Consider the following 23,853-nt stretch of genomic DNA (forward strand, 5'->3'; position numbering starts at 1 on the left):
TGACTTGTCCTACCTGCCTATCTTCTTTTCCACCTATCCACTCCATCCTCCTCCCTGACCTATCTCCTTCATCCCCTCCCCCACTCACCTATTGTACTCTCTGCTATTTCTCCCCACCCCCACCCTCTTCTAGCTTATCTCTCCACACTTCAGGCTCTCTGCCTTTATTCCTGATGAATGGCTTTTGCCCGAAACGTCGATTTTACTGCTCCTCGGATGCTGCCTGAACTGCTGTGCTCTTCCAGCACCACTAATCCAGAATTGTATCTTCAAAAGCCTATCCACCATCTGCACAGGACAAATCAGGATTAGGATGGAAAATTCTCCACTTCGTTGCATAAGAACCCATATATTTTCCTCTTTTAGGACTATAACTGAAATACTAGGAGAATTTTGCAACTTAAAAATCAAGTTGTGTATTTTTGAGCTGTGTTATACAATGTTGTTATTTGAAGCAGAAAGAGGAAGATCTCAAGACTGAGCAGCACCAGCAGTTTCTTATTAAGTTGCCCTCTAGTTGTATTGCTGAATGTCTAAAAGCTGTAACTCTAGGGGGAGCAGAGAGAAACAAAGGCCTGAAGCAAAAAGCAACCACCTCTTCCCTTCTGTCTCTGCATGTGGGCAGAAGACAATAAAAAGCAGCATGCTGGCACAGTCCTTAGCTCTGCTGCCATACAGCGTCAGGCACTCTGGTTCTATTCCAGTCTTAAGAGTGGAATAGAACGTGCAAACGTGTGGCGTTTGCACGTTCTCCCTATGTCTGCACGAGTTTCTGCTTGGTGCTGTAGTTTTCTACCACAGTACAAAGATGTGAAGCTTAGTTGGATTGGCCATGTTAAATTCCCCCTTGATGTCTAGGGATGTGAAGTCTGGGTGGATTAGCCATGTTAAATGCAGGGTTACAGGGATAGAGTGCTGGTGACAGATCTGCGTGGGATGTTAATTGGAGAAATGCTGCGGACTTGATGGGCAGGAATGGCCTCTATCTGTACTGTCAAGATCTTATGAAAATTGGAAAAGCTTAAAAGAGGAAACTCAAACAAAAAAATGACCAAGGTCTACTTGCTTGACCATTGAATTGAATTGAAAAATGACTGTCAATACACAGGCAACACTTTGTCGTCATAAAAAACTGAAAGCAAATTTAACCCACCCTTGAAATTTGGAATTGTGATCCTCAGAATTTTTTTTACCCTATCTATATTCCTTTTCCATTTACAGTACATGTGTTTGTCTTTCTCTGTCTTAATTGTGGATAAGTTTGTGTATGTGTATATTTCAGGGTCTTCAAGGGGTGCAGTTGTAAATAGAAATCCTTTTCTCAGCATTTTTGTTAAAGTTTTGTCCACCTGGTGTGAATTGCTTTTGTCCTGTATAACAGTCAGTCAGACATATTGATCACTTTGATAATCACAATGGGATTTTATATATTTCATTATGGCTTTTGGGACACTGGGACACAATCATCGGCATGTTCCTCGCAGTTAAGTGTGACACCTGGGTGAGTGCAGCTCCAACAACACTGAAGCAACTTGATCAAATCCAGAACAAAACATTGCACTTGATTGATACCCCATTCACCATCTTCAAGATCCATTCCCTTCAACATTGTAGCATCTGTGGTAGCGGTGTGTGCCATTTATAAGATGTAGTCATTCAACAACAACTTCCAAACTCTCAACCTCTACCATCGAGAAGGATAAGGTTAGCAGATGCATGGGGACATCATCACCTACAAGTTCCTCGCCAAACCACACAGCATCCTGACTTGAAACTTCACTGTTGCTAGTTCTTAATCCTGGATTCCCCTCCTAACAGTTCTTGGGGTGTACCTACACCCCAAGAACTGAAGTTTCAAGAAGGCAGTTCACCATTGCCTTCCGGGCACTTGTAGATGGATAACACTGTGTTGACCCAGTGAGTGATTAGCGGAATACATTTTCTTTTGTCTTTGGCGTCATTTAGCTTGCACTAGCAGTATAAGGTAAATCAAATTTTCAATATGTTAAAGGAAAGGATTTGTATTTAAATAGCTGCATTCATGATCTCAGATGTCCCAAGGCAATTTTAAAGCCAATGAGGTTTATTTAAAATGTTTTCACTATTTTGACGTACATAAATATGGCATCAGATTTACACACTGCAAAATTCCACAAACAACAGTGAAGTGCATGACAAAATCTGTTTTGCGATATTAGTTTGGAGGTAAGTAGTGCCAAAGTCAATTGCAGAAGAGGAGCTCCCCTGTTTTCCAGCCTTTACATCTCCCGCGAGTACAAATGTAATCTTGCTTTAACATCTCATCCAATAGCTCAGTGTAGGTCATTGTCTTGGAGAGAGGAGAGAAAAATAACCTGGTTAAAGTTGTTCATTTTAATATGCTTTCGAACATTTTAAATTTCTGCATTTAGACTCAAGCAGTGAGGAAAGTGGTCTGTTCAGAAGAGGATTTAATTTTCTTTTTAGCTTGAATCAATTTAAAATATCAAATGGTAGTCAGCAAGCATCCTGAATTAAAACACGTTTTTTGACATTGACAGTAATATTTGTCCAAGCACCCCTTATTTTTCTTGCATTCCAAAGTGTTTGCTTCAGCAAAACATCTGGATGTAAGGAACATTTGTTTTCCTTAACAGAGATTCATCATAAAGGTTCCACTTATAATGATCATTCTGCCTTTTGAGTGCAATTAATTTGGTAATTTTATGATTTGTTTTTATTCATACCTGTAGTTTGAATCAAAGAATGTCAACAATTAATTTCTGTAATATGGAAAGTGGTTGTTTTGTATTTTTTACTCACTGTGGCACTCAGGAAAGTACATGGTGCTTCTGTTATTTTATCATTTATAATAATTAACTAAAAGGATCCATTAAAACAACTTAATTGCTATTGGAATTGCATTTGTGGGATGAAATACATCTTTCAAGGGCAGTGGTGGCGACTAAACAACTGACTTGTTCTCCATTTGCCTTTTATACAGATCAGTTGTGTAGGCAAAATTATTGTAACAAATGAACAAAGCAAATCTAAGTTTGACATTTCACGAACTACCCATCTGTTACTGGCCATTTCAATTACAGCATAGCAATTAATTTTCCCATGTTCAAGGAATGTTAATGGAAAAGGCCAGTTTCATGATGTGACTTTTTTGTTTATCAAGTCATTTTTATTCATTTGTTTCAAAACCAGTAGATTAATCTGTCTATCTTCTGCACTATATTTAACAGATAATTTAATTGTTAATGGTGTTTTGCAGCCAACCCATAATTGATGCAGCGTGAAAATGCCTTAACTTAAAACTTAATCTGTACAATTTGAAGGCGCCTCCTACTCATCCCAAAGAAAAGGCAATGCTCCCTTTCTACAGGATGTAACAGCAAAGGGTCAGTGGATGAGGATAACAAATACCAAGTTAGTGATTACATCTAAATGCACCAGAAACTGATATTGTATCATTGATATGGAAACACTGAGACTTGGAATAACAGCTGCTGAAGTTGTTACCTGAAAGCTATATGCAGGAACATATGCTCATATTCCAAGGTTTAGTGATTATACTATGAGTGGGCTGCACAAAAGCAAGCAGCTTCCAATGAAGTTATGCATCACTAAATGGTGGGCCTACTATTTGATGGGTATGATGCATGTTCAGTGTTGTGATCAAAAAGATGATAGTACTACATCCATATGTTTTCCAGTGAGTCAAAGTTCTGGGTTCAAGTACCATTCAAGAACTTGAGTACAAAGATCAAGGCTGACACTGCAGTGCTGTGGGTGTGTGGCACTGTCAGAAATGCCATCTGCCTATTATGCCATTAAGCCAAGGTTGTACTTGCCTGTTCTAGTGTACATCGAGGATCCCATGGTACTATTTCAAATTAAATCAGAGGAATCATCCTCCTAGCTAATATTTATCCCTCAATGAATGCCACAAAAACTGTTTATATGATAATTATCACATTGCTATTTGTGGGGGGTTTCTGTGTTAAAACCAGCAGTGATTCCATTATGACAATCACTGCACTTCAAAATTATTCTGTTGACAGTAAAACATAATTTCACATGGCCATTAAAGGTACTATATTAATATAAGTCCTTCTTTTATTTTATCATTGCTCTATTGTCAATGTGTATAGATTTGGCTGGTTGAACTCCAGAATTACAAACCTGGGCTTCCCTACAGCAGTCCATTCCATCCACTCTAATATCTTTAAAAATTGGATTATGGTGTTACACATTATGTGTCACAAGAACGTCAATATTATTTCAACAGTTTAAAAGAATACATGATGAAGGTATATAATAGAAACCTAGAAACTAAGCAGCAACCATTGCTTAAGGTTATGGTATTAGATGGCATCTACTTTTAAAGAATTAAATGCTACCTTGTTTTATTAACTTGGTCGTAAAAGTGTGCCAACAACTACATTTAATATATGTAAACAATATTAAATTGCAACTGCTGAAGGGTATTTGATAATTTATTTAGTGATTAATCTATGCTATAGCAAGATATCTGAAAACCAGAAATTTGTTGTTATCTGGTATTGGCAAAACTCCAAGAGAGGAAATGAGTCAGTTATTTAAGTAAAGTTAGTTTCAGCAGGCTGGTACTTAACAACAATTAACATGCTGAAATATATAATGGGTCAACTTGGTTTAATATTGTCATTCCTCAAAAGGGACTTTAGGAGATTGAGAAAAGAATTTGCAGAGCAATTTATTATTCTCTGTTCTGACACAATTTCTACTGCCTTCTGTTGGCAAAAGCAGACTGCTAGTGTGTCCTGTAGCAAAGTGAGAGCAACAGACGTTACACTAAAATATAGTTGGAAAAAGAAAACAAAAAAGGCTGCTTTTAATGGTCTAAATTTTGCAGCCAGTTATAAAGGAATGCTACTCACTGATCAGCTCATTATCAACTGCCCATAAAAATCTACTGGGCTTTAGCGAACAGACTTGCTCTGACTTGTCATCTGATCCTGCACGGTCCTCTCTACTGGACTTTGGAGAGCAGGAAAATAACAGTATGTCTCTTCAATGCATCAAGTTGAGAGGAAATCCACACTAGCAGCACTTGAATAATACAGTATAAATCACCAATAAACATTGGATTCAAATGATGTATAGAAAGAAAAAAATAAAAGATACAAAAGAGGCAGAACGAGTAAAACAGAAATCTTGTATTGAATCACCAAACGCTAATGAAGTTCCACATATGCAAAATTACTTTTTCAAAATCAGAGACTGCTGTTCAGTAATTATCACTTCTCATGCTATCAAAACTCACTTGGTCCCAAATTCACAGTTCTAACCTTTTCAGCCATCTCAAGTTCAGAACTAGTAAGAAAGTGCAATAATTTTATGCAATTGCCTTTATTTAAATTGGACAGCAGGGTATCTTCTACAGCAGCTTCAATATTTGCATAATTAAGCAGCATGTTTGGATGCCAGAAAGTACTGTCTGATATGTAATGTTTCAACATGATCATTGTTAATTTTACTGATCGTAAAATCTATCCCAATGTGTTTAAAATTGCCAGAAACAATAAATATCACTGTTGTATTGCTTAAAAATGCTGTCCAAAGTTAGACGATTGTGGATCAAAAAATGAAACTTTAACTGTACAATGTCACCTCAGCAGCACTTTTTATATATATTTTCATTTATCCGTAAATGCAGTCAATTAGTGGAATGAACCTCTTGTAGAAACTTGCACAGATTTGAGAGGAGTTGCATGTATAATGCAAAGTACAAGCTGACTATGGTATCAGTTTCACAAGTATGAAAGTCCTGTTTACGTTTATAAAAAATATCCACCATTTGGCATTCCAAGCTAACTGATGGAAGACTGCCTAGTTTGTGCAGTATTTCTCACAAATGTTTGAGCCTTATACCAAATTGATACAACAGATTGTCTTTTTAAAAATGTGTTCTAAACAGAAGCTGTTTGTTCTACTACTGTATTTCTCAATTAAAATAATATTCAGTGGAATTAATTAATAGAAGCAACATTCTGGATCTTCTGTTATTAGCTGTTACAGCCAAAGCCCAAGCCGATGCTGAATTAATTCTGTATCTTGATTGGTTTCTGCTGATAGAGCTAGCACAAGATGAGCAGCTGACAGATAAACTTAACAAAAGAATGAAAGAACAGACTGATGCAACGGTTTATCTAAAACCAGAATGATTCCTAACAAACTGGTCATGACTTGCATATAACTTTCATTTGTCACAGTCTTGACTTACTTGACTGAGTTTCTCTTTTCGGCCCTGAGAGGGAGAGACTTTCTGGATTGAAGAGAAAACAACAAGCTGGCAGGGTAGGAAAAAGAAAGGTCTTTTTGAAAGAGATTCTTCAAAAGAAAGAGCATAACCTACTGTTGTGGAATTTTCTTACTTCCTGGAATTGATTGCTGTCGGAACTTGATAATCCCTGTATTGTAAAAATTATATATTCTCTTGCTCTCTCTGAATAACATTATGAGAGATGGATGGTTTAATCTGAAATTGCACTCTGAATGGCCTCAGCCAGTTAGCATCAGTCACATTTTGAGGTTTTGAGCAAACACAGTTACACAATATATGTCATTCTAACACAGAATGCCAGGGTTATAAGGTCTATCACATAAGAATATAATGTATGGAAAAAAAAGTTTTTAAGTAACTTAAACAAAATTGAATGACGGCTTTTTTTTAAAGCCAGGTAACCCACAATGGATCTCTGTAGCAAGGTAATTGATCTCCACTGTCTTTTTAGAGTGAGCTCTTATATCTGATGTAAGGGATTTGTTTAAAGCAAAAGAAGACTTGATAGGGCTTTGATCAATGAATTTAGCCAATGAGATGTTAAGTTTTACTTTAATGTTGACTATTCTCCACCTCTCCTCATCTCAGAACTACGTTGCCTTAAAATTACTCTGATCCATTCTTCTTAAGCATTTTGCATCTGTTTCATGCATGAAAGGGAGAAGCTTTGATTTAAATGAGGGAATTTGAAAGATGGAAAGGTCATTGATTTTGCAGCAAGCCTGTTGGCAAGGAAAGTTGCTTTGACTTATTACATCTGAGCACCTTGATAAGCTGACTACAAAAATAATGCAGACAGAAGCAAAGTCTATGGAGCTCCCTCAGTCTTAATAATGGGATTTAATCAAAGGTAACATCTGTTACTAATTACAATAGTATTCAAATTTATAACCATTTCTGAAGTCTGTAAAATTGGTTCATTCTATAGGAAGCCTATTTAGTTGCCTTAAATCACGCTTAGTTTTTAAAATGCATTTTGTTCAGCATAGATATTTTGGAATGTTTCTTGGACATCATATCAGCATTGCTTGTGTTTTTCTGGTTAGGCTTGGGGGCCAGCTATCAATCTTAACAATTATACACTTTAACCCTCAAATATTTGAAGTGTACATGTAAAGAGGGCATCTATGTATCTATTGATTTTATGAATACATCAAAATATAATGTAAACAATGATTCAGCATTGATTTGTTCAGACTGCAACCTCTCTGCTCCTTGCATCTTTTTCAAAGGAATATCTCTCTCCCATGGCTCAAAATTAAGCCTCATGTTGTGCCTGTGTAGGGCATTGAAGATGTACAAGTCTCATTAAAATGATATAGTCACTGAAAGTGGCGCAAATGATGTTTGATTTTTCCAACCATTCTTAAAGCCAGAAACTTCTTAAGCTATGATCAGAAAAGCTCTCATTACTGACTTCTTTTTGAAATTGTAAATGATTTCCTCTCTTCCTGTTTCTTGTTTCTTTCAGCTTTAGTTGCAACAACTGCATCTGCTGGATTTGCAATGGCACCTGTACCCTTTGACCTTGGCTGTTTCCTTCTCGCCACTTTTGGAACAGGCCTTGCTTCCTGTGCTGCCAACTCCATTAACCAGGTGAGTTATTCACTTTAACACAAACCAGGCCAAAAACCGAGCACATTAGTGTAGGATGTGAGTTTCACTACCTTTTCAGGGTAGGAAACATTTTACAGTATCATGTTTGTTAAAAGCACTTGCAAATTGGCAACCTCAACTAGCAAAGTAAAATCTTCGATATTTTTTCAGTGGAGTAAAGATGAGCTTATAGCCTTTCTGTTGACATAAAAGTGACAAGGCAAGCTATTAAAATCTTCAAATTCTGCCAGAACTTAAATAAGCAAAATGTATATGTACTTCAGATTGTATAATAAACTGTAAGGTTTTTATTTTCTTTTACTTTTAAATTGATGCATGCACCAAGTAATTTTAAGAAAGGGACAGATTGTCCTTTGGATAGTGGTTATATATGAAAAATGTGCTTATGTCTGAATTTCACGATGTAACCATGTGTGCATTTTGATAGTGTTTTATCATTGTTCACAACTGGTGCCTTTCTGTCTGCGGAAAGCCAGTAGCCTTGACCACTGAGGCCAAATTATATCAGTGCATGTTTCTGATCTTCAGGCAATCAATGTTTAAGAAGAATATTAGCTTGAAAGAAGAACTTGTGTTGATAAAGCATCTTCACATTCTTAATACTTCCCAAAATGCTGGTGATGTATTTTTGAAGCCAATCACTGTTATGTAGTTCAATGCAACAGCCAGTTTGCTGTCTGTAAAATCCAAGCAATAGCAAAGACAGTAAATGGCCTGTTGGTTGATTTTGATACTAAGGACAAAAGAAAAAAAGAAGTATTATCAACAATAGAACATTTGGCACCTTGAGCACGCTCTAGCTTTTCAATGCAGTCGTGGCTGACCTTCAGCACTGTTCCATTTTCCCAGCATTTTGTCATATCCGTGATTCTCTGAGAGGTCAGAAATCCAGATGACAAAATGAGACTCCCTGATTCTCTTTCAGTAATGCTGTAGAACATCTTGCATCCACCTGAATAGTCAAACAGGATCTTTGTAAAACAGCACATTTCAAAGACGACACATTTAATGGTATCTAACATCCTCAGTGCTGTACTATAATCAGTCTTGGGATTTTTATTCAATTCCTGGTATGTATGGGTCCTTGACAGAATACAAAAGAGATATACCAGTAAAGTTTCATGGACAGTGAATATCAACTCCAGGGTTGTTTGAAGAAACTTGGGAGGATTTCCTTGGAATAAAGGAAATTGAGAAGGGATTTATTAGTGATAAACAACCTGATGACAGGTGTAAATAATATGGCTGATGGAAAACTGTCCATTAACTACTGGTATAATGACTAATGGACACAGGTTTAAGGTCTTTGGCAAGAACCAAAGGACATTTATCAGGTGGAACTCTCTGTAGGCAATGATTTGCTGATATTGATGGTTAAGTGGAAACAATTATTTCAAAACAAATTGGGTGAACATTTGAACCTCTTTATTTGATTAAAGAGGTCAAATAGAGTAGTAGGATTGACTGCACTTATCTGTGGATGGGCTGAATGGCTCCCTTTGGTGCCTTAGGCAAAGCAGGGGTAGGAAATGGCACTGTGGTAATGTGACTGGACGAGTAATCAAGAAAACCTTTCTTATGTTCTGGGGACATGGATTCAACACACACTATGTCAGATGGTGAAATTTGAATTTAATAAAAATCTGATATGAAAAGTTAGTCTAATGGTAGTTGTAACCATTGTTGATTAGTATAAAAACCCTACTGGTTCATTAATATCCTTTAAGAATGAAATGCTTAACTGGCAAGTGATTTCAGACCCATAGCAATTTGGATGATTCTTAATAGTTCGCTAAGCAATTAGAGATGGGCAACAAATGCTGGCTTAGCCAGTGACACTCACATCTCCCGATCGGATTTTTAAAGCATTGACTCTAGAGTCAGACTTGACTGAAGGCAGGATGATGCTAACTGAATCCAATTGCCTGTTAAAAGTATTGGATCTGCTGTGAATGGCTTAGCTTCACTATTGATCACTCCCATAAGCAGTCTGAATGTCATGTTATTACTAGAGCTGATTCACACTATCCACTTGAGTATAAACCTGAACCATGGCAAACAACTTGTGACCTGAACTGATATCTACCCATCCTTTTATGTATGCATTTTTAGTCTCTCTGAAAGTGCTCTGTAAAAAGACTTGGTGACACAGACTTGGTAAGCAGCTGTATTTCACAGGGCAATACACTAATCTACTGCAGGAATTGCAAAACCTGCGCCTACACCACATCCCTCAGCTCCATTCAAGGCCCCAAAGGAGCCTTCCACATCCATCAAAGTTTTACCTGCACATCCACCAATATAATTTATTGTATTCGTTGCTCCCGATGTGGGTTCCTCTACATTGGGGAGACTGGATGCCTCCTAGCAAAGCGCTTTAGGGAACATCTCCGGGACACCCACACCAATCAGCCCCACCGCCCTGTGGCCCAACATTTCAACTCCCCCTCCCACTCTGCCAAGGACATGCAGGTCCTGGGCCTCCTCCACCGCCTCTCCCTCACCACCCGATGCCTGGAGGAAGAACACCTCATCTTCCGCCTCGGAACACTTGCAGGCACCCTGCCTCTATTCCTGATGAAGGGCTTTCGCCTGAAATGTCGATTTTCCTGCTCCTCAGATGCTGCCTGACCTGCTGTGCTTTTCCAGCACCACTCTAATCTAGACTCTGGTTTCCAGCATCTGCAGTCCTTGTTTTTACCGAATACACTAATCAAGCACACCTAATTTATTCCATGCTGCTAATTTTGTAAAAGTAGATAATATGCATTAGTGCGTCAATTTACTGACTCAAATGAGGTGAGTTCTGAATATCCTTCACACTTTCTAACTTTTTAGTCTGTGGAAAGTCAAAGAACATTCTCTTTTCAATAAAAAGCTCAATACTGCCTGAGATTGTCATTGGCGCTGCGTGGATAGGTCTGCCAGATTCCTTGCTCTATAATTGGAATCATTAGGTTTGCCATGTGATTATTTGTTGAGGAGCATATAAATTAGAAGCAGGAGTAGACCATTCAATTCCTCAATCCTGTTCCACCATATATTAGTATTATGGCTGATCTGCATTCCTGTCTACCCTGGTGAGCTTTCACACCCTTGCCTAACATGAAAAATCCAACTCTGCCTTCAAAGTATTCAGGTCTCTGCTTCCCATCATCTTTCAGGAAGAGATTTCCAAAGACTTATGAGCCTCAGAGAAAATTTCATCTCATCTTTCTTTTAAATGTGCGACCCTTGATTTTTTTTTAAAAACAATGGAACCTAGTTCTAGCCTGTCCCATAAGACACACTGTCCAGACCCCTCAGGGTTCTTTCATATTGCAATCAACTCCCCACACCTGATTTTCTAAGTTCCAATAGGTACAAGCCTAGCCTATCCAAACTTTCCTCATAAAACAAACCTCCCCTTGCATTCCAGGTAAACTTTCTCTGAACTGTTTCCAATACATTTACATCCTTTTTTAAATAAGGTGACAATACTGTGCGCAGATGTGGTTTTACAATTGCCCTGTAAAACTGAAGTTTGACCACTTTTGTATTTGATTCCTCTCATAATAAATGATAATATTCTATTAGCTTTTCTAATTATTTGAGTTACTTATAGCAATTCATACATGAGGACATTGATATCCCTCTAGGGCTCTGCAATTTCTCACCATTTAGATAATATGTTTTTTGATTCTTTCTTCCAAAATGAAGAGTTTCACATTTTCCCACATTATACTCCATTTGCCACATTTTTGTCGACTCTCTTCACCAACCTATATCTTTTTATACTCTTTCTATATGTCTTTTTCATAACTGAGTTTCCTACGTATCTGTGGCATAACAAATTGGCCACCACCCCTTTATCCAAGTCATGAGTATAATTGTAAACAGTTAAGGTCATAGCATCGATCCCTATTGCTCATTCGTTATATCTTGCCAACCTGAAAAAGATCCATTTATGCCTATTCTCTGCTTCCTGTGAGCCTGCCAATCTTCTATCAATGCAAATATTCTAACCCTTGCACCACAAACTTTTATTTTGCACACAATGACTTTGTGGCACCTCAGCAAATGCTGTCTGGAAATCTAAGTTCAGTACATGTACTGGTTCCCTTTTATTCACAGTATGTGTTACCTCTTTGAAGAATGTCAATAGATTTGTCAAACATGACTTTCCTTCCACAAAATCATATTAAACCAGGCTAATTACCTTGAAGTTATCCAAGTTTCCTGCTATAACGTTTTAAAATAATGGTTTCTAACATTCTCTCAAGACAGATGTAAAGCTAACTGCCCTAAAGTGCTTTGCTTTTTGATTAGAAATTATATTTGCTATTTATCAATCTAGTCAGACTATCCCCAGATTGGAAAATTAAAACCAATGCATTAACTATCTCAGTAGCCACTTCATTTAAGACCCCAGAATGAAGGCCATTAGGACCTAGAAACCTATTTCCTTCGTACTGTTATGTTGGTGCTTGTGATTTTTGCTGAGTGCCTCCCTCCCTTCCACTTTCTGCTTTATTATTGCTTCTGGAATGTTACTTGTATCCTCTACAATGAAGACTGATACAAAATACCTGTTCAATTCATCTGCCATTTTCTTTTTTTCATTACTAACTCTCCAATCTCAATTTCTATAGGATCAACACTAACATTAACTCTTCTTTAAAATTTATAGAAATACTTATTATCTGTTTTTAGGTTTCTAGCTAGTTTTTCTCCTACTCTAATTTTCTCAGAATTTATTAATTTTTTTGGTAATTTTTAAAAAAATTCCATCCTTTCTTTTGACCTGTGACTTGCTTTTGCATAATTATGTGCTTTTTCTTTTGTTTCAATATTATTAACTCCTGATGGTGGGTCCACCCATTGGAATTTTTCTTACTCATTAGAAAGTGTCTATATTATCTATTCTGCAATATCCTCTTAAATGCCTCCCACAGCATCACTATGAGGACTCTTGGATTCATGCTCGCTGTCCCTTCCTATCAAAGTCCATTTATCATTTCCCATATTATACCTTTCTCTATGTTCTTGTGTCAACTGTTTGATTTACCACATCTTGCCAAATTTGTTTCCTTGCCCCACTATTTACATTAAAGTCCTCTCTACTTCCTTAGTTATGCAGCTGGCAACAACACCTGCCCCAGGGCAATTCAGGCAGACGCCATCCCATTGGAGCAGATACCATTTTCCCCAGTACTGGTACAGTACTGCACAAAACAAAGTTATCTTTTACTGCTCCAGTGTTTGAGTCACGCAATCAGCTGTTGAATCTGATTTACCCTATGGCAATTTGCAAATGGTTGAAGTCGTAAAGCTAAGATATGACCTTTTGAGGTTCAGTCTTTTTATTTGACACTTTGCTTCTCATTCAGAGTAAGTAAAACCACCTCCATTGTCCTGCCTGTATTGTTGATGCATACATAATCCATGATGACTGGATCCTTCCTCTCTCACTTCAAGCTTTGCAGTACTTAGCTTGCACTAGTACTCTAGAGTGGTTTGCATTTTCGCTTTTCCTGATATTAAGTGATGAATTAATGATTTGCATTTTATACTAGAGTTCACAACATCGCGATTCTAATAACTGTTCAAATTAACTGCAAACTGAAATCCTTCAAACGATACACCATAAAGAAGTTGAATGAAATACATTTAACTGAATGTCATATCCTCCAATCTAAACAGATGTGGCTTCTTTAGGTTTCATAAACATTTCCATTTTGCACTTCAGCTTTTGGGTCAAAACCTGAAGCTGGCTATGTTGCACTTTTTAAACTATAAATATGTTACATGCAATTAAGGTAGAACCTGTGGTAGTGCCACTCTGTCTCAGTTGCAACAGGAACTTCTCTGGCAAGTATGCAATTGACTTGTCCAGTTTTATTGTTTCAGCTATTTGAAAAACAATGGTTGCTAGCAGGATTGTAAATCTCCAAATATAGATTTGAGTTGTTCAAACCATGAAAAATAATTTGACAAACCACTTAATCTTAGAACATGTTAGAGAGTAACATTCCACAGCAGTGATTGGCCTGTGTGGAGCTGCCTTGGTTTGAGCCAGACACATTGCCTTGAGCAGTGGTGCTTCCTTTCATCTCTTCATTAAGTGACTGTGATAGCAACATGTCAAAATATTTCTTGGTTGTTTATGGTGCTGTTTCAAAACTGAATTTGAAAATACAAGTGTCATGTACAATTTGAGAGTAAGTGCATATTTCTAATTAGTAATAGATGAGGTTTCATTTGATGAATCAGAAAATGATGCAAACAATAAACTTCTGAAGGCCAGTAAAGCACTTTAATGAGAATTAACTTCCCTGCTAACCTCATACTAATACTGTACTATGAATGAAATTCTGTTCAAATACTTTTTAACACCTAGCACGTGGTTCCACATTTATCTTTTTTAGCGGAACGTTTATACCAATTAAGTTTTTTCAGTTACCACTATCAATGTAATTACTGTCATTCATTATGAGCAGCTTAATTCAGTTTTATCTGATTATTCACTTTGCTCTAGAATAAAGGATAACTTTTTTATGCGGTTGTCAGTCACAACTGGATTTGAAGTTTTCAATTTATACGTAAATTTCTGATGGCTTTTACATATTTATTTTTGGTCATCTTTGTATAAACTTATTGGTGATAGAGACACATTAAATTCATGTGATTGCATATTTACAATGACATTCGAGATACAAGCAAGAATAAGCAATCACATGAATTTAATGTGCCTCCTTCATCCATATTTTAAAAAGTTTATACGAAGCTGACCAGCTTTCCCCAAGGATCTATTCTTGACATTTTTTTCATTTCTCATGTATAAGTTCAGTGGCATTATCCAAAAACACTACCTTAAGCTTTCTGAAGAATGTGAACTGCACCTACTCTGTCATCATCTCGCTTGACTGCATCCATGTTACTAAATTATCAGACTGCTTGTTCCACATCCAATTCTGGATAAACAGAAATTTACTTCAATTAAACATTAAGAAGAATGAAGCTATTGTCTTTAGTTCCTGCTGCAGAGTCTGTTCAATAGCTGCTGACTCCATCCATGTCACCAGCAACTATCTATAGTTAAACCAAACTATTTGCAATCTTCATGCCATATTTGACCACAAGATGCCATTCTGACTGCACATCCATATCATTGTTAAGCCTATCTATTTCAAGCTGTGGAGATTACATGATTCTACTCTATGCCTTGTTCATATGTTGGTGAGACCCATATCTCTGCCTTTGTAACCTCTAGACATAAATATTGCTGGCCAGCTTCCCACATTCTTGGCTCCTTAATCTTAAATTCATCAAAAATTCTGCTATCCATAACACACATCAAATTCTCTTCTGTTACCCCTACCATGCTCACTAACTGACATTTGTTTGAAGTTTAGCAATGCTTCAATTTTAAAATTATCATTGTTTTCCAGTCCCTCCATGGTCTTGCCATTCTGTACCTCTATAACCTCCACTAGCCTCAAAACCCCTTGGATAAGTGTGTTAATGTAATTTTGCCATCTTTAGCATCCTCGATTTCAATTGTTTCATTTTTGTGGCCATGCCTTCAGTTGCCTATACCCTGAACTTAGGAATTGTTTCCATAAGCCTTTTCAAGTCCTTTTTCTCCTTTAAGCTATTCCAGCCAATCGGGTTGATTGACATAACTGGCTGTTAGTTATCTTGTTACTTAGAGCAAGATACTCCATTTTGTGAGTAAAATCAAAATATTCCTTTTCCTTTGACTTTCTACAGAAAATCCATCATTTGTCGACAGATGGTAGAGTTTAAATATTTTTTCAGTTGGCTACATTCCAGTAAATTACTGAGTTTACTTGGCAAACTCACAGCAGACAGTTTACCTTAGGTTAAATGTGTAAATAATAATAAGATAGTCCCTCAGTCATCCAATTTAACACAATTACCCCAAGGACATGAACCATAATTTTCACTTAGTTAGAATTATTGTATGAAAAGTGCAAGATCAAAGTTTGACGCCCATAATAAATATTGTTTAATATAGCCACAGATCTTTTTTAAAGTAAGACAGGTGAGTTTGAATTGACACAAGTAGTTTGCATTACTGACTGGTTCTATAGCTGAATCATAATTTTAAGATTACATGGATACTCATGATTGATCTGAGCAGCTGTACGTAGAAATGATGGATCTCTTGCCAAGATCTTGGTTCACAAATAATCATCACACTGAGAACAAAAGCATTCCAGAATGATCAAAATGAGAAAAAGTTGTTAAGAGATAGAACAAAGGAAAGACTATCATTTAAGCCATCTTTTTCAGGTTCGTCTGAGAGTTGTACTTAAAACTACAATTGTTGTCTTTGACTGTCAAGCTAGCTTTCATGGACTGTGAAAGGAACTCTCTGAACCCTATTATTTGTTTTAAATTTAGCCTCATGCTGTTTAAAGGTGTGCTTAGCAGTTTTTTAAATGGGGGCATTGCTGCTTGATGTTGCCACAACATTCATTCTTCCCACTGCAGTTGTACCATATTTCAATGACAGTGCTCAATTCTGAGACAAGATCATGCAGTCAAATAAGAACATGGAATCACAAAAAAAAAAGGAACAGGAGTAGGCCATTGAGTCTGTTGTACCATTCAATAAGACCACAGCTGATGTGATTGTGGCCTTAACTCTGCCTTTCCATCATGCATAATTCCTGACTTCAAAGTCAAATCAAAAATTCGTCTAATCTACTTTTGAATATATTCATTCAGCTAGCCTCCACTGCTCTTCATGGAAGAGAATTCCAAAGACTAATAGCCCTTAGAGAAGAAATGCCTCATCATGTCTCCCATAAATGAGAATCTCCAATTCTAGATTCCACCACAAAAGGAAAAATTATTTTAGCCTCTAACCAAAGAAGTCCACTCAGAATCTGTGTTTCAATAAGATGGCTGCTACTTCTAAATTCAAATATAGGCTCAACCTACTCAAAGTTTCTCATAAGACAACCTCTTTAACCTAGGATGGTTAACTCTCTCTGAGGGTTAACTTTTGCCAATGTCAGTACATCCCTCCACAGTCCTCCAGTTAAGGTCTCCCAAATGCTGTGTAGAGTTGTAGTAAGACTTCTCCATTTGTATTCCATCCCCCCTCGTAATAAAGGATAGCATTCTATCTGCCTTCCTGATTATCTACTTGACATTTTTGCACTGTTGGAATTCACATTTCTTATTTCATTCACTATCCACCACAACAGCAAGTAAAAATGAGATTTTGAGAAGGAGACTAATCTGACCAGTTCCAGACTGCTTTGTTGTCATTCCCATACTTACACAGTTAGCCATGTTGAATTTTGTAATCATCTCTTTCTGCAAAGTTGAAAGAAGAACAGTGGTTGTAAGGTGCACTGTAAGAAAGATTACATATAATGTAATCAGTTTAACTCAAATTGCTGTTGTATATGTTTCTAGCATGCAGACAAAAAATGTTAGATCACTGCTCTTATTTTTTTCAAATTACCAGAAATATTCTCCATGTGCTGCGTGAATGGGAGGTTCTTAATCTAACCAGGATGTAACAGACATGTTTCTGACTCCCCTGTTTCTATATTTGCATTTTTGACCACCTATTTACAACATAATTTCTGAGAATCTCAGAATTGTTATGGTGCAGAAGGATGATGTTTGTCCCATTACGACTGCATCAGTTTTCTAAATGAACATTGAGTTAGTGCCTAAAAGCAAATTACTGCAGATACAGCTTTGACAAAGGGTCAGTTAGACTCGAAATGTCAGCTTTTTTCTCTCCTTACAGATGATGCCAGACCTGCTGAGATTATCCAGCCTTTTCTCTTTTGGATTGAGTTTGTGCCATTCTCCTGCCTTTACCCCATAACCTTCGGTATTCATCTATCAATCAAATCATCTAAAACCAACTATTGCTCTTTTGAATGCCTCAATTTATCCTGCCTCCACCACACTTCCAGCACTATATGGTATGTGGAAAAGTCTTTTGCAAAATATCTGTGCCTTCTTGTTCACAATCCTTTTATAAGATGGAATAGTTACTCCTTATGTACTCTGTCGAGGCCCATTTTTTGCCTATCTGGGACCATTTTTGTAAACCTCTCTGCATTCTTTCCAGTGCATTTGCAGTCTTCCTAATATGTGATTCTCAGAACTGAACATAACATTCAATTGAGGTTTTGTTAGTGTTATACAAGATCAGCTTGCTTCTGTATTTTATGGTTATATTCATAAAGCCTTGGATACTGTATCATCTATTAAGTGTTCATTCTCCCTTCCCTACCTTTAAAGATTAATGCAAGTATGCGCTCAGGTGTCTCTGGTCCTGCAGAACTTTTATGTAACTATTTTTAGGTTATTCTGCATCTCCATATTTTTAACAAAATGTATAACCCACTGCTTCTCCACACGGAATGTCATTGTCACCTCTCTGGCACTCCAGTATCTTTTCGATGTCCATCTATAATTTTACACTGTCCTCCTTACATTTCATCATGCTTCCAAGCTTTATATCTTCTGTAAACTTGAAAATTGTCCTCTGCACACCAAAATCTAGACAATTGGTGTGAATTGAATTGAATTGAACTGAATTTATTGCCACGTGTACCAAGGTACAGTGAAAAGCTTTGTCTTGAGAGCAATACAGGCAGATCACATAGTTAAGTAGCATTGATAAGTAAATAATAGGTAAACAGCAGCAAAACAAAAACACAGGTACAGGCAACAATTTCAAAGCTAACCCTGGGGAATTTCACTACAAACCTTCCACCAGCCTAAAACATTTTCACTTAACTCATTATATCCCTTATCCCCTTTTGTATCCATGTTGTTACTGTCCTGTTAATTCCACAAGCTAGTACTTTTCAATCAAGACTGTTGCATGTCACTGCAATGAGCACCTTTGAAAGTCCAAGTGCAGCACGTCAAAGCACTCATCAATACTCTCTTTTACCTCCAAAAAACTTGAAGTTTGCTAAACATGATTTTTCCATAAGAGATCCATTTTGCTGTTTGTAATTAACCCATATTTTCGCATGTGAGTATTAATTCTATCCCAAATAATTGCTACAAGAAGCTTTCTTGGCACTGAAGTTAAACTGACTGCTCTGTAATTGTTGTGCTTATGTGCTTGTGTTCAACCTTGTGGCTCAGTGGTGAGCACTGCTGTCTCACTAACCTTGTTCCTGATGAGTGGCTTATGAAACGTCGATTTACCTGCTCCTCGGATGCTACCTGACCTGCTGTGCTTTTCCAGAAACACACACTCGACCGACAGCACCAGCGACCCAGGTTCATTTCCACCCTTGGGCAACTCAGTGTGTGGAGTTTGCACGTTCTCCCTGTGCCTGCATGGGTTTCCTCTGGGTGCTCCACTTTCTTCCCAGAGTCCAAAGGTGTGCAGATTAGGTGGATTGGCCAGGCCAAATTGTCCTTAGGATCCAGGGATGTGCAGCCTTGGTGGATTGGCCATGGGAAATTCAGGGTTACAGGGATAGGGTAGGACGGGGTGTCTAGGTGGGATGCTTTTCGGGGGGGGCGGTTGGTGTGAATTCAATGGGCTGAATAGCTTGCTTCCACACTGTAGGGACTCTATGGTTCTGTAATTCCAGTTGCAATTCTCAGTTCTCTGAAATTATCCCTGAACCTCGGAAAAATGGACAAATTATTATTTTCACTTTCCGTTTCAATGTCATTGGAAGTTCCTTACCAGGTCTGGTGCCTTATCAGCTTTTAAATAACAGAAGCCTATTCAATACTTGCTTATTATCAGTTTTAAATATTTCCAGTAACTAAGTTTCATACTGTCCTGTACAAACTTTTTTCCTAAGCTTAATCACTTTTCTTTTAGCCAGGGTGTTCTTCATTTTTTGTCTTACCTTTCCCTTTTGTGGAACTGTACCTTAACTGTCCTCAGCCCATTTCTTCTTTGAAGATAACATGGACACGTTTCAAGATATCACTGTTTATTTCTCCATGTTCTTTAGCTTCCATGTCCTTCTTTACAGTAAATACTGACACGATATACTCGTTTAGTATCTTACCTATCTCCTATGGTTCCACACATAAATAGTCTTTTCGATCATTAAGGCCTGATTGTCTCCCTAGGTACTGTTTTGCCCTGAATGTATTAGTTGAATTTCTTTGGATTCCCTCAATCCTGTTTTCCAAAGCTATCTCACTTCCTTTTTTGCCACCTGATTTCCCTCGAGTATGCTTATACTGCCTTTATACTCCTTGAGGCATTCACTCAATTCCAGCTGTCTATATCTACCATATGCCCCCTTTTTCTTGAACAGAGCCTCAATTTCTCTAGTCATCCAGCATTCCTCACACCTACTAGCCTTGCCCTTCACATTCCAGAACTTTGTGGGAAGCGAGGGAAGTGATTTCTGGGTCCCTTGCTGAGATATTTGTATCATAGCTAGCCACGGGTCAGGTGCTGGAAGACTGGAGGATGGCTATTGTGGTGCCATTTTTTAAGAAAGATGGTAAGGAAAAGCCAGGGAACTATAGACCAGTGAGCCCCTCAGTGGTGGTGGGGATTCTGGGGGAAAGGATCTATATGTATTTGGAAAGGCAAACGACTGATTAGGGTTAACCAAATATAGCTTTGTTCGTGGGAAATCGTGTCTCGCCAACTTGATTGAGATTTTTGAAGAGACAACAAAGAAGATTGAAGGAAGCATGGTAGATGTTGTCTATATGGACGGGGTTCCTCATGGTAGACTGCTTAGCAAAGTTAGATCACATAGAATCCAAGGAGACCTAAATTTTTGGATACAAAATTGGCTTGAAGATAGGAAAGAGAGGGTGGTGGTGGAGGGTTGTTTTTTTGGACTGGAGGCCTGTGACCAGCGGTGTATTGCAAGGAATAGTGCTGGGTCCACTGCTTTTTGTCATTCATATAAATGATTTGGATGTGAATATAGGAGGAAAGGGGCGGGGGGGGGAGGAATGGTGGGATTTCAAGACTGGGAGCATATTTTTATGCAGAAAAGGATCGAGAGGCAATTTGTTTTACAGTGGTTCGTGAAGAATAAGAAGTGGATGAGACCACAGTTGAAACATTAAAGAACATGTAGCTAAGTACATTAATAGGAAATGTTTGGAGTGGTATGGGGCAGGTGGGACTAGTTTAGTTTGGGTTTATCGTCAGCATGGACTGGTTAGAATGAAGGATTTGTTTCTGTGCTGTATTACTCCATGACTCTATGGTAGTGAAATGGACAGTGAAGAGTACCTTGATCAGATGGGGAGTTTAATTTAGATAGATTTGAGGTGTCACATTTTGGTAAGGCAAAGCAGGGCAGGACTTACACACTTAATTATAGAGTCCTCGAGAGAGTTGCCAATCAAAGAGATCTTAGGGTGCAAGTTTAAAGTTCCTTGAAGATAGAGTCACAGGTAGATAGGGTCGTGAAGAAGGTATTTGATGCACTTCCCTTTATTAGTTAGTGCATTGAGGAGATGGGATGTCATATTGCAGCTGCACAAGACATCGATTAGGCCACTTTTGGAATACTGCATTCAGTTTTGGTCTCTCTGCTATAGGAAAGACGTTCAACTTGAGAAGGTTCAGAAAAAATTTACAAGGATATTGTTAGGGTTGGAGAGTTGGAGCTATAGAGAGAGACTGAGTATGCTGGGGCTATTTTCCCTGGAGGGTCAGAGACTAAGGGTTGCCTTAGACATTTTTAAATCATGAGGGGCATGAATAAGGTTAATAGCCAAGGTCTTTTTCCCAGGATAGGGGAGTCCAGAACTAAAGGGCATAGGTGAGAGGGGAAAGATTTAAATGATATAATGAACAACATTTTAAGCATGTTTGGAATAAGCTGCCAGAGGAAGTGGTGATGGCTGGTATAATTATAACATTTAAAAGGCATCTGGATGGGCATATGAATAGGAAAGGATTAGAGAGATATGGGCCAAATGCTGCCAAATGGGACTCGATTAATTTAAGATATCTGGTCGGCATGGCTGAGTTGGACTGAAGGGTCTGTTTCTGTGCTGTGTCTCTATGATTCTGTTACTGTTAATTTTAACATTCTCACATTATGTTTTGATTTCTTTTGCCTTTCTAATTACCTTTGTAGAATGGATCTCACCGTTTGTTCCATTTTAAAATGGAACTGTTTTCCTACTTTACAACAATGACTATAGTTAATAAATCATTTCAATGACTACTCAGAACTGAGACATTTGGAGACTTTGAAAGACTTGATTGCAAGTTTGTTCCTTCTCATTGCAGTTAGCATAAAAAGGTTATTGTTTATTGAATAATATGGACAGTATCGTTATTTGCCTTGGCTTTAATATCTACAAAATGCTTCCCTGCACTCTGCTTCTTCACTTCATCTTGAAGATTCTCCTTAAAATCCAACTTCAGTTAAACTTTCCAATCATTCCTCTTGCATTCTCCTTTGTTCTTCCAACATTTCATTGAAACACTTTTCAACGTTTTAAAGATATATGCAGGCAAGATTTTTATTTAAGAAAACACTGTAGAATTGGTGCTGTTATTTTTTTTTATTAAAATGGATATCATACTACATTTCAGGAACTGGTATCGATAAACTAGATCTCCGTGCTCATCCCAGAAATCTCTATGTATTTGTTGAAGACTTGCATCTCCAAATCTGCTGTTAGGTTCAGGGAATTAGTTCACTTCCTGAGTCTCCTGAACTCTGACCTCAAAAAAGATAGCTTAGAAAGAGATAAAAAGTAAACATACTTAACAAGTGCAATTATAAGGAACTGTTCAATTGAAAAAAAATTCATTTCCATGTTTATCCAAACTGCATCATTATTATTTTTAATCTTATTAGTATTTAATTCGGGTCCTTGCAGTGTTCGATTCCAGAAAAGCAATTACTAAAATATATTACTGCAACAAATCTTAACTTAACCATACTTCTATTTACAAAGTTAAACATTCGAAACATGCAACTCCGAACTCACCCCCCACCATCCCAATGATTATGTGCTCATGTGAAATACCCTCTACTTATATATAATTATCTGTAATTGATATACAGTTAGAGTGGTGGATATGGCAGAGAAGAAGCCTGTACACTTGGAAAGGTTTTTATGTGGAAAATTCATATCTGATCTACCAATGAAGTTTTTTTATTGATTTATTGTCACACATACTGAAGTACAGTAAAAAGCTTTCTTTATGAGCAGTACAGGCAGATCACAGTAAGCAAGGATGTACAGATCAGAGGCTGTAAAAAGACTTAGACAGAGGCATATCGGTTACATTGCGCTAGGCGAGATCAACATTAGCAAGATCAACATTATTTGAGGCTAGTGAGTCCACTCATCAGTCTAATAACAACCGGGGAGAAGGTATTCCTGAAATTGCTGGTGTGTCTGTCCAGGCTTCTGTATCTTCTGTCTGATGGAAGAGGTTGTAGGAGATCATTACCAGGGTGTAATGGGTCTTTGATGTTGTCAGCCTTTCCGCAGTTGCAAGCCATGTAAATGGAATCCATGGATGGAAGTTAGGCTTCTGTGATGGTCTCGGCTGTGCACAACTCCTGTAGTTTCTTACGGTCCTGAGCAGAGCAGTTGTGCAGAAAATGCTTATTAATTAAAGCATGCCCATGTACATTTCTGAAATCCTAAGATAGAATTTTTAGCTTGGGTTACACATGGGGGTCAGTTGCATTGCTGGTGTGACAGCACCATCCCACCTTGGATCAGTTTCATGGAGGGGGGGTGAGTGTTATAGCATTACTCACCCACAAGTGTCAGGTAGCCAGCTGAAATAGGTAAATGCCTATTAAAGCATCAGCGACGCGACCATCTGCCTGGACTACAGGTGGTGAACCAGTACTACAGGTGGCAGACAGTTATGCCCTTCTAATCAGCCAATTTGGAGAAAATGCTGGTAACACATTTACAAGGGTTGACCACTATTTGACCCT

At 37.8% G+C, this 23,853-nt stretch overlaps 1 protein-coding gene across 1 annotated transcript in view; it reads left to right on the top strand.

Moving 5' to 3' along the window:
* LOC122562345 (protoheme IX farnesyltransferase, mitochondrial) overlaps positions 1-23,853 on the top strand; it is a 146,734-nt gene that overhangs the window by 51,341 nt on the left and 71,540 nt on the right. The window contains exon 4 of the mRNA XM_043715222.1: positions 7,785-7,909. Coding sequence (XP_043571157.1) covers positions 7,785-7,909 — 125 coding nt within the window. The remainder of the gene's footprint in view (positions 1-7,784; positions 7,910-23,853) is intronic.

This window comes from Chiloscyllium plagiosum, chromosome 24 (genome assembly GCF_004010195.1).
Source record: "Chiloscyllium plagiosum isolate BGI_BamShark_2017 chromosome 24, ASM401019v2, whole genome shotgun sequence".
NCBI classification, from domain to species: Eukaryota; Metazoa; Chordata; class Chondrichthyes; order Orectolobiformes; family Hemiscylliidae; genus Chiloscyllium; species Chiloscyllium plagiosum.